Source organism: Astyanax mexicanus, chromosome 23, assembly GCF_023375975.1.
Source record: "Astyanax mexicanus isolate ESR-SI-001 chromosome 23, AstMex3_surface, whole genome shotgun sequence".
Taxonomy (NCBI): domain Eukaryota; kingdom Metazoa; phylum Chordata; class Actinopteri; order Characiformes; family Acestrorhamphidae; genus Astyanax; species Astyanax mexicanus.
This window is the reverse complement of record NC_064430.1, coordinates 869694-882500: the sequence shown is the minus strand read 5'-3', so window position 1 is coordinate 882500 and position 12807 is coordinate 869694. Positions and strand designations below refer to the sequence as shown.

At 38.5% G+C, this 12807-nt stretch overlaps 1 protein-coding gene across 5 annotated transcripts in view; it reads right to left on the bottom strand.

Moving 5' to 3' along the window:
* brsk2b (BR serine/threonine kinase 2b) overlaps positions 1–12807 on the bottom strand; it is a 214043-nt gene that overhangs the window by 45535 nt on the left and 155701 nt on the right. For all 5 annotated transcript variants that reach the window (XM_049470950.1, XM_049470946.1, XM_049470947.1 and 2 more), the window contains exons 5-7: positions 6808–6924; positions 761–794; positions 72–140 (exon numbers count right to left, since the gene is read on the bottom strand). In XM_049470950.1, coding sequence (XP_049326907.1) covers positions 72–140; positions 761–794; positions 6808–6924 — 220 coding nt within the window. The remainder of the gene's footprint in view (positions 1–71; positions 141–760; positions 795–6807; positions 6925–12807) is intronic.

Below are 12807 nucleotides of genomic sequence, written 5' to 3'. Positions count from 1 at the left end.
AGTATGTGGTTACTGATGGGTGGCTACATTGTCTGAAACTCGTGAACACAGGGCATTTCAGATCCACTTACCACTAAAAGTGCGAAGAGAATGACCCCACAGCTCCAGACATCTGCTTTCCTCCCATCATATTTCTCCCCCTGAGAGAAAGGTAGAGTGTGAAAGAGAGAGGTACAGAGAGAGAGAGAGAGAGAAATAGCGCAGGAAAGAGAGCAAGAGCAAAACAAAGAGCAAGTGAGTTAGAGAGAGCAAGAAAGGTAGAAATCAAAAGAGAGCGCAAGAGAGAAAGAGCAAAAGAGAGCAACAAAGAAAGGTAGAGAGAGCAAGAGAGTGTTACGAGAGCAAAAAAGAGCAACAGAGAGTGGTAAAGAGAGAAAGCAAGAGAGGTAGACAGCAACAGAGAAAGGTAGAGAGCAAGAGATAGCGAGAGAGCAAGAGATAGCGAGTGAGCAAGAGAGCGAGGTAGAGAGAGCAAAAGAGTGTGGTACAGAGGTAGAGGTAGAAAGAAAGCAAGAGAGGAAGAAAGAGTAAGAGCAAAAGAGAGCAAGAAAAAGGCAGAGAAAAGGAGAGGTAGAGAGAGCAATAGAAAATGGTAGAGAGAGCGAGAGAGAGCAACAGAGAATGGTAGAGAGAAAGCAATGGAGAGAGAAAGAGAGATAAAGAGAGTGGTAGAGAGAGAGAGAGAGACAGAGAGGTATGGTTAGAGGGCAGGATGGTCTGAGAGCATCATTATTGGAGACGGTTCTGAGAGAACACTTACCCTGATCACCTCTGGGCAGGCGTAGTGCGGAGAGCTAGAATAAAGGAGAAAGAGAGAGAGAGAGAGAGAGAGAGAGAGAGAGAGAGAGAGAGAGAAAGAAAGATAGTTTTATTTAGCAATGTAAACAGTCACTTTTGTTCAGAAGCTAAAATATGATTAATTTAAACACTGAAATTTAATTTTGTACTCCATTCTGATCTCCATCTTCATTCATTCCTTCTTGTTTCGGTATTTGTCTCAATAATAAAACCGTATTAACAGCACAAATGTTTTTCCTGAGGTTTTATGTACATAATATATATATATCAGAGATCATGATTTATCATGTTAAAGGTGTGCAAAACTGTCATCTAATAACCGCCTGCATTGTTTAATGTGTTTATAAGTAATGCTACGGGCGTTTCAGCCGGTTGACAGCGATGGAGGAGCGCTCTGCTGTAAATAGGTGTCCCCTGATTGCACACGCCATATACCATTATGTAAATATATGCAAATGAAGCCAATTTGCAGTAAAGCAAACAAGTGCCATGTCAAGAAGCATCCTAATTAAATCAACATCTCTCACAGAACCACGTCGGAAATCGAGGAGATGGCACCTTATTTAAAGAAAAAACATTACGCACTATTATAGCACCATTATTACCCACCGAATAGCAACAAACAGTCCATTAGAGAGAGCGCTACGTTCACTAAATAATGAATTCCACCTCTGCTGAGAAATATCACTGCCAATCATTCTGTAATACAAGCATGGGCTGCATTACTACTGCAGCATCAAAAATTAATTCATATACAAACTAATCGATACTGACGAACATCATTAGAAACATGACCTGGAAACATATCTGTGCTGCAGTCAGTTTATTACACACACTATAATAAGATGGAATCACCTGCCTGGTAACGTGTGTGTGTGTGTGTGTGTGTGTGTGTGTGTGGAAGGGAGGGAACTGCGTAAACGCACCTAAATAACATCAAATAAGCTACAGGGAAAACTTGAAAACTGCACTGTTTTGCTTAAAAAAAACATTTAAATGGATTAATGCAGCATTCTTTAAGATGTTTGCGGTTTGCTGAAAGCAGTAGTATTCCTGAGTTGAGAATAATATTTTAGTACTTAAATGGTATCAGTGTGTTAATGTTGAAGGGATTGTCATTTATTCTAAGATATTTATTCTAAAAATGAAGCGTTCTGATAGGTCTGTTGGCTTTATTCAATTCAATTCAATTATATTTTATTTCATTTCTATAGAGCTTTTTACAACAATAGTTGTCACAAAGCAGCTTTACACAGAAAAACAGGTCTACGCCTCTTATGAACAGCACCATAAAGCAGACCATAAAACACCATACATATTTTATTTGCTCTGCACATTTTGATGGCATTTCGTAAACAACAAAAAAAACCTTTATTTACAATAACCTGCTTTAAATAAAATTACTCTTCTACATTCTCTGTGTAATCATACATTCTTACACCTTCTCCCCAAAACCTCATAACCTTTGGACTGTTGTTTTAAAGAGTTATAATGCTATTTTTTTTGTATTAATTACAAAACAACAATCTTTAAAAACTGATTTTATACTTTAAACAGACTGTTTTAGTAATGTTACTTTAAACATGACATACTGTATGTAAATGGCCTCTATTCTGATTGGTGAGGAGCCAGCACAGGCCAGACCACAGGTTGGGGGGGTAGTCCACTATAGGAGTCTGTGGGTGTGGCCTAAGCTTTTGTTCTTAATGGCTTTATTTTCTCCCCTTATATTACTTTTACTTTTATACTTTAATTAGTTTTGAAACCAGTACTTTTACACTTTTACTTAAAGAGTAAAAAGCTTGAGAGTTGATACTTAAACTTCTACAGAAGTATTTTAAACCCTAGTATCTATACTTCTACCTACAGAGTAATGAACGGAGATACTTTTCACACTTTTGACCTAAAGCAGGATGAGAGCCTACATGCCCTACAACATTTGCAGCTTATTTTCTCATATATGGACTGTATGGACTAGTACGTAATTGGTTAAATATTTTTATTAACTACATTTAAGTGCCATATTTTAATCTCAAATAGTGAGAAGATGTTTATTTCTACGTGATTCTGGCCCTTTAATGCTATAATAGTATGATTTGGGTGTTCAGGTTGTACAACCTGCTGCATCATCTGCACTGACACACCTGATGAATAATGCATCACTTCTACATAAGCTGCTTTGTTTACACATCACAGACCGAGAGCAAGCCAGGTTAGAGCTTCAGTCCAAAAATAACCTTCATTCCTCTGGAGAAAATCCGAAAAACATCAACCGGGCTCTGTGATGAGCTGCAGGAAACAGGAATTACACAGACATTTTCCTCCGTTCTGGTGGCGGTGATGTTGCAATCGTGTGTGTGTATATAAGTGTGTGTGCGTGTGAGAGTGTGTGTGTGTGTGTGTGTATATATATATATATATAAGTGTGTGTGTGTGTGTATATAAGTGTGTGTGTGTGTGTGTGTGTATAAGTGTGTGAGAGTGTGGACATGAGGGAGGATTAACGTGGTAAATCAGAGAAGCCGCAGGGGGTGCTTAAGCTGCTCTGAAATCACCCTGATGGAAAGAAATGAGTCAGTCATTTAGAGCAGGGCATGCTAGCAGGCTAACGGCTAACACCAGTTCCTCAGATTCCTGTGCCAGTTTTGTCCCCGATGGCATGGCTCGAGGGGGCGAGGCTTAAGAGGGAAGAGAGAAATTAAATCAACTTTTTGCTTTTATCTTCGCCAGTCTTCGTCACATCAGCAGGAACCCCACTCTGAGTCAGTTAGCCTTGAGCTAAAAGCGGCTAGCTCGCTAATGTGTCGTCTGCAGAACTGCACTCACGCCTCGGAGAGACGAGAGAGGCTGCCGAGAAAGCTTCTCTTTGATTTTGTTACAGAGTTTATTAGTTCACTAAATCACCAGCTCCCAAAAAGCACTTAAAGGAGTAATGTGATTGTAGTGCTAACACGCTAACACACTAGTATACTAGCTATTCGTTGATCTGGTTGTAACCAGGCTCCAAAAAATTCTATATTTACACACTAGTAAGCCCATTAACCCTTTCACGGGGTGTACAGTCACACAATGATCCCTATGGAACCTATTTGTTCGAGTAACTCTTTCTACTAGATTTTGGGACATTGCGATTGACTGAGGATTTGACTGCAAAGTCAGGGTGTTTGATGATCACCAAACTCATTGCAAAAGCTCAGTGCTGGGGCCATTTATGTCCCTTACAAGGTAACAGGGTGGAAGAATGCATGACAGAAAGAAAAAGGTGAAATTAAAATGTGATTAACCTGGAAAATATGTTTTCTGTGATTCAATATTATGCAAATTTAAATTTAAATTAAAATGTCTTGAGAACCAAAATGCACATCATATTAATAATGCCCTGCTTGGCTTTTGGAGAACATCTCATTTCTAAATATTAAAATTTCACTGAAGAACTGAGCCTGGAATACAAATGAGAGGCATGCACGCTACGCTACATGACATGCGCTAGTTCCCCCGTGCTGAGAACACGTGTGAAAGGCCTGCACTTTTTTATATTCACTCTGAGTCCATTAGCCGTGGTAAACAGAATACATTTGTGTCAAGCCGACAGCGCAGAGAGGAGGCTAAAGATGAATGTGTTTAATTAAAAACTGTCATATCTGTGCTTAGAGATGGGCCAGCCAGCCATGAGGGGACGATCAATAATCACAGCGTGCCAGTGCCATCCAAATGCACCGCGGCGCTCGCACTCACGCCACCACCACCAGCAAACGCTAATAGGAGGTAGAGCTCAGACAGAGGGCAGATATCAAACCAGGGCTGTGGTTTGGTCTCTGAGACCTGATTCTGTAAAACGCTCTGTTATAACAGTGTACCCTGACCTCTTTTTACAATCGAGTGAATCTTTAAATACAGGGAAGAGTCTTTGATGCTAGATGTTAGAAACAGAGCGTATTGCAAAATACATTCCTTTTAATTTATTTAAGGTCAAAATTCACATATGAATCACATTATAGTAATTAATTTCAGTCGATAAGCTAATTCCTATATGGATGTGAACAGGATAAATGCCACTGCCTGTGCTGTTCATCACATTGGCACTGCAAGGCTGCAGTATCTATAGTGTTCTGCCCTTTGTGCTCAGCTTAAATGCAGTAAACTGACGACAGCTCTCTGTAAGGATTAGATCGTAACAGATGCTGTAAATACTGTACATCTCTTACAATTATATTAAGAGGTGTGCAATATCGTATATCATACGCAATATTGCCAATAATTAACACGATTTAAAAAATATTCTTGAAAATTCGCAATATTCTTGAAAACATTCCATTTTGTATTTGTTTTGTTATTTATGTTTTTACTTTTATGTTTGTTTGCAGTTTACATGCACTAAATATGCTACACTTTAGATTTGAAAAATATTTTTGCTTTTTGTCACACTAATATAATTACACAAAATAAGGGTCTTGGTAAGTTAATGAAATAGACATTTATATTTTTTGGTTTCGACTGAATGTATAAAACTAATTTATACTAAACAAGACTTTAATATTTGTTTTGAAGCATTTTGTGGTATATTCTTGAAATGAACTTAAAAAAAATGTTTTATCCAAGAATATTGAAGAATATATATATATATAAAAAATAGGGATCAGGTTAGGGAGGGATTAGGGAGCAATATGGAACTAAACTAATATCACAATATTTCATGCTATTTTCGTTATAACGATACTCTTGGCAATATGATAAAACAGAATTATTTCAAGAATACACTACTGCAACAAAATTAAAATTAAATGTTATTATTGCATACGATATGATATGGCATGATATGAGATATTAAAAATACAAGAATTTTAACAGATTTGTAACAGAAGTCAATGATACAGAATGTCAGTTACTAATAATAATGCTCTCCAAATATCTCCATATATCCAGGATTAAAATAAAATAAATTAAAATAAATGTCTCTAGTAGATATGTAATGGGAAATGAGAGCAGTGCAATTTTTTCTTTTAGCAAAACGATATTGAAATATATTGCTATACTGATATATCGTCCCACCCTTGCTAAAACCAAACCTCAGTGATATGGACCTGTAGTGGTGTCGGTACAGATGACAGCAGTGTCAGTTTAAAGAACACAGTTAAAGAACAGCAGGTTCTACTGGCCCCTAGAGGGAACTCCTTATGGGCATCTGTAATCAGTCTATTAGCTGTGATCCAGCTCTTCTCTTATCTCTGCTGTCACACTGAGCCGGGGGAGTGGCTACTTTCCCTGATGCAGATAAGAGGAGCTTTACGCTGCTTATCTGCTAACTGCTCTACTGACCGGGAGAACATCCAGGCCAGGACCTTCAATGGGCTATCTATAGCATATCTGGACACGGGGCCTTATGCCAGGTTAGAGGATCTTCACGCCAGGGCAGTTATTGGGTGTATAAACCAGTGTGTTTTAAGGCAAAGAAAAGCAGTGTAATGATGCATAAACAGTTTACATTAGGTTAGGATCATGTTCCAAATACTAGGGACAGAAGTACTTTTGCATCAATAATATAACTAAGAAATGACAGTATATAAAATTCAATTAACGAGCGATGCTCATTGCTTTATTACACCCTTTAACAGTCTACTTTCACTGCTGCTGGAGCTCCTTCACAGCATCAACCAGCAGCTCAGTTTCCTCTGCTGAGAAGCGTTTGTTGGACACGTCCAGATAGCTGCACTGTTAAAATAGCAATCCGCCAAAGTCAGAGCTCACCTGGCTCTTAAAAGGGAAGGCGCAAAATTGACAACATTAATTGCTAATTAAAATAATTAGCACATGACTTTTGTTCATGTATTAAATTACGCTGCACAGTTGATGGTTCGCTTATAGATCACTAAAACAGTGCTCAGAATCTCAGGTTTAACACATGCCTTATACAGTCACCACATATTACTGTATTGTCCCAGAAATCATTGTGATAAATATTGTACTGACATCACGTAACAAATGTATAGATGTTATCTGAGTATTACTCACCCACAGCTTGTTTCCAACAGATTGTCTCCAACCTGCAAAGAAGCCATTCCGAAATCTGCTATCCTGATATTGTTCTTCTCGTCCAGCAGCAGGTTCTCCGGCTTCAGGTCTCTGTGGCTAAAATACAAACACACCAAATCCAACATCAGGAACATTTTCACTGACCAGTAATGTATTAGTTGCACTGCAAAAAAAAATGTTTTCCATAAGATTTTCCAATTGCATTTTATTACATTTTTCGTGAAACTCATACTAAAATAACTCGAATACAATGATTATTGTGATCTGGTTAACAGCTTTGTTATGGCCATTGTTAAAATAATACAAAACTAAACAGTGTTCTTCAAATAACGGTTATGCTGATATCCCTGTCATATACTGATTCAAACTGCAATAAAACTTGTAAAAGTGGTATTTTTTTTGGCATTCCTGCTGCCAGAAAGTTGGTGTTTTTACAAACATTGTCTGTTATTGTTTTGTTTTATCACTTATAGTTAATTTAATATAGTGCATTAATCAGAAAACTAACAAGCAAATATGGGCTGGGCAGAGGAGTATACGTAGACCACAAAACAAAAACCAACAGTGAAAAATGGTAAGCAAGCAGAATAAACAAATGTGAAAGTCTTTGTTTGCAACTGTGCCAAACATGCAAGTTGGCAATACCTTATTTAATCTTCAATTGAAAATAATTGTTGAGAATAATACAAATATCGAAAAACAATTCAGACTTTTAGCTAATATTCTAGATTAAGATTAAAACAATAATCCAGACCTGATGCCCCTCCTCCTCTAATGGTATCTCATGGCCGTACCAATGTGTTTTGTTTGTTTACTGGTGTCTCTGCAGACTTTCAAACGCTCAATAATCAAAAATCAAGACACTGAGCTAAAGGAAGGGTATCTTCAAAGTCATCTCCACTCACTGTGTCAGTATCACTTTTTCTGATCTGAAGATCAGACCCTGATAAGTCACTGTCAAGAAGCGAGGTCTTTGAAGTCTTTTGATCTTCTGCAGGTCAGTGATTGAGGAACAAAAGAGCGTTTAGACCACAGCAGCCAAAAGAAGCCCTTATTTTATCCAGTTCTCACGTTCAAAAGATGATGTACTCTACTGGTTCATGCCACCTGCCAATTAACAAGGTTTCACTGATGGCCAAAAATGTCCTGGACTTATTTTTATATATGAATGAAAAACATCAAACAACAAAAATGTAACAAATCACCACTGGTATATCATTATTATTATTACTACTATTAATATTATTAATATTGCAAATATCACATTTTTGCCCAACACACTAATATGTTTACCTTATACAACCATCAAATTAAGCTCAATCAGAATAATCATTATTGGTTAAACTTTATTTTGTATTGTATCATATTATATTAGTACTAGATTTCTGCACATTTTCTTTATCAGAATGAATGAAGTGATGTTCAAAAGTTCCAATTGGCAGCTTTCTAACACATATTTTAACAGAAGAAAGCAGCTACTACAGCAACAACTTTCGGGAGGAAAAAAAGAAGAAAACTGCAACTGCCTAGCAACAAACTAACAATGACTTAACGCCATATCAACCAATTCAGATACCACAGCAATCACTTGGCAACACAACAACCACGCCTTCGGACCACCACAGAAAGCACCTGGTTACCACACAGCCTCCTCCCAAAGCCACAGCAACCTCCTAAAATACTAATCATTTAAAGATACCACAGAAACCACTTGGGATATCACAGCAACCACCAATGGAGATATACAGCTTTGGAAAAAATCAGAGACCATTTAAAAAATGATGAGTTTCTTTGATTTTACCAAATTGAAAACCTCTGGAATATAATCAAGAGGAAGATGGATGATCACAAACCATCAAACCACCAAACTGAACTGCTTGGAAGTCATCCAAAAGCAGTGTGTAAGACTGGTGGAAAAGAACATGCCAAAATGTATGAAAACTTGCTTTTACTTTAATTATAGTATATTCTTATTAAAGTAAATTGTCAATATGATATGAAGATTTATCCAAATAATAATACAATATCCTCATATTGCCTGGAACTACAGTAAAGTTCTTTTGTTTAGTTTTTTTGAAAAGTTGTCCAGGAAAGTCACTATTTCTGAGAAACAGCAATGACACAACGACCTCTCCTAACTACAATCACAACATAAGATTAAACCAGATCCAGCTGAACCAAACCCATAAATCCCGGCCCTCATTCAGTCTCTCTGCACTTCAATCACGACCTCAGGATGTTATTGACTCCCAGACGCTTTGTAGTGGTCAAAAGTCTCTTTCTATCCACCGCAAATCCCCCCCAATGGGCACGAAACCACCTGCCCGGCTCCAAATTACCTGATCAACTGATAGAACCGAGATCAGACGCCGTGCTGAGGCTCTGTACCAGAGCGCCACAGACTCGGCTGCCAATTCCACCAGTTTGTCTTCACTGGGGTTTAATGCTGTGCCATGCAGGCCTACACACAAAGGCTTTTCTCTGTGTGACCTGTTGTTAAACTGGCAGCAAGAACATGGTTCACACCTCCCACTCGCTTTCATCTACAAAAACATTACATACTGGATCCACCACCACGATGATAAGTATGCAAAACAGATTAGGAGGATGGGTGACTACTGGGTGTGTAACGATGCATTCTGCTCATAATTCAGTTCAATTTACGACTCTGGATTCACGATTCGATCACAAAAATATATAAATGATTCACGCATAAAAGTACTATTTATTAAGTATCATAAGTACTGCTTTTGGCTTAAACTATTGCATGATATAATTTCTTAATGAATCACTTCCTTTTTAAGTGATGGAGTGAAAGTGTCATTGCATATCTTCAGTCCACCTTTTTTATAATGCGTTAAGACAGTTCTAAACCCGATTTTAGCAGTTTCAGCAATCTCCTTAGATGTTTTCTCTGATTTATGCATGAAAATAATATGACCCTTCTGAAACAGATTAACATTTTTCCACATGATTGTTTTAAACAAATGAGAAGCTACTCCCTGCATCAGGTAGGCTTAAATAACTTGTTGCCAGGAATGCTCTTACTTTCACTATTAAACATATCCCCGAAGTCTAGCATTGCTTTTCAACCATCTTTCAATAAGCATTTAAATAATTGTCGATTGTTGATGTAAATACTATTACTTCCACTATTAAACATATCCCAGAGTGCTAGTGAACTGATTACCAATCAGCTTTGAATAACTTTTTTGCAGACAGAAATATAAATATTTAGGCAGTAATTATCTAAACCCTTTGATTTTGAAAAGCAAAAAAATTCAAAAAATTTGGCTAATGATTTGTGAAAATGGCAAAATGAATAAAAACCTGGGAAAATGTTTCATTTTGTGCAGTTTCAGCTTTAATCCTTCGTTTTTGGTGCTTTGGTTCTCCTTGAAAAAAAAAAAAAAAAAAAAAATCACATTCATGCCATGCCTCCTTTTAACTGGTTGGTCACCTTCTTCCAGTATGATTCCCAGTCCCATACTGGAGTGTTCCCTTTCCCGCTTGGCTCAGATCCCACCACAGAGCTTTGTGGGTTTCTAGGGCGTCCACTTGACCTGCCCTTCCCCTCACATTAACTTTCCTTTCTCCACGGTTCTCCATCAGCACCCTTTGAGGAAGGAGCTGAGGAAGATGGATGGTCATTATCCCCCTGACCAGCACTAACACTCAGAACCAATAAACACAGCCGGCTCTCCTTCAGGAGAGGACGAGCTCTCCGTCAGTGAAGGCTGCTATTACGCCCCGGGGCCTCCGCCATCAGCTCCAGCTGCAGCAAGAGCAATCTCAAACCTGCAATCAAACAGAACGGCTAACACCGGATAACAGCCGCGCCACCAAATCCTCCTCAAACAACAATAAAACAGGAGCATCAAGACGGCGGCCGAAGATAACTGACTTTGGATGACCTCTCTCATCTAAAGAGTTCATCCATAGCTTGAGATGCTCATTACAGAGCAATGAGAGGCTTATCATGGGACATTCGGGGCTTCAAAACATACATGGACACAGTGTGAACAAATGAAAATAAACCCCTGCAGATTTTTACAAAAACACTTAAAATACGTACAGAAATGATGGGATGCTGCAAAAATAGTAAAAAAAAAATGGAACATCTACATTTAGTTGTGGAGGCTTGAACTTGGTAAAGCAGCAATAGGTACAGTAGTAGGTGTTCCTGATTGGGGTGATTTTCAAAATTAAAGGTATTATTAGAGTTTGTTATGCTTTTGTTGGAGTAACTACCTCTACTGTCCAGACTTTCTACTTGATCTTTGAAATCTGTTGTTGACTCATCATGAACCCACCTCAACTTTTACTGAAGTATTTACTAACTCAAGTATTTGTACTCCAACTGGAATATCTTTACTTATACTGAAGTGTTTTCTAACTCAAGTATTTGTACTCCAACTGGAATATCTTTACTTTTACTGAAGTGTTTTCTAACTCAAGTATTTGTACTCTGAATGAAGTATTTGTATTGAATTAACTGATTTAACTGAATTATTTACTAACTCAAGTATTGTATCCTAACTGGAGTATTGCACTTTTAATGAAGTGTTTTCCTACTGAAATAAGTATTTGTACTTCAAGCAGTATATGTGAACTTTTGTCACTTTGCAAATAACACAAGTGTTGAGTCAATTTGCCGTCTGATCCGTGACAGTCCTGGACGAATTCACACGCCCCTATACACCACTAATAACAGCAGATATAAAACAGAATGGCTAACACTGAAGCTGACCTTTTGTGTGGTCATGGCTTTTTAGAGTTTATATATTCCGTAAAAAGTCCTGCTGTCGGTTCCCAACTTGTGCCTGACGAAGCGCCACAGAATTTCTCCTGGGCAGAGTCAACCAGGTTAGGACTATATACACGTTTTACTCTCTCTTTCCCTTTTTCTTGCTCTCTCTGACTCACTCCCTCTCTCTCTCTCTCCTTGTGTCAGGTGCTACCTGACAGCAGTCAAGGATAAGAAGCGAAGTGAAGCTGACAGGCTGCCGTCGTATCAGTTTGACAGCCAACCCGAGTCTCCCTCAGCTCCCTGAGCTCCCAAAGCTCAATTTGGGGCCAAGAAATAAATAAATAAAAACACTGTAATTTAGCCTCCGGGTGCAACGATGGTGGACAGCTAACAACGTGGCGTATTAGCAGGGAGCGCTCCGGCTGCGCAGAGGCTAAAGACTGAAGACCGGAGAAAAGAGGCATCCCTGCAAGGCTGTTTATGCAGTCATTTCCATCACCTATCCATCTGAGGAGGCCTTCGACCCATCCATCAGCACCACTACAGAGAGGGGTTCAAGCCCAGAGCACTCTTCATTAGGCCAGACTGATGGTAAACACATGCTAATGCTGTGCTAATGGCTACGCTTCAATGCATTAGCATATCAACACATGGAGAGAGGCAGGGTTCACGAGAATGACTGAAGTGTGGAGGAAGGTCATTTCAACACAAACATTAGTAGAACTGCACTACTGGAATTATATGGACAAAAGTATTGGGACAGATGTTTAGTCATAGCTTTGGTTCATTTAAAAAGAGTATTAAAGGGAACAATCTCATTTTTTACACAAGTTAAAATATGAAAAAAGCTCCATTCTCATCAGTTTAGTCCCTTTCAGAATGAGTCATTTAAGGGTTCTGTCACTTTTATGCAAATAAGCTGTTGCTGGCCACGCCTCATGTATATTCTGGGCATTTACCACATTAGTGTTAACTTGTGCTAAATGGCAAAACACGAACAGAAAGTTCATGCTTAATTGCAATAGAAACACAAAACTCTTTATTAATTGAAAGGTCTTACAGCTCCCTCATCTGCTGATTCGCCACAGACAGCAGGTACAGATCTCTCCCTCAGACAAAGTCTGCACAGGTTCTCAACCAGCAGATCGAAATGGTGTTTCTTCAACTGATCTAGTGGGTGGGGTTCTAGTAGGGGTTGACTGGTGAGGGTTAGAGCCAGAATGGTTCTA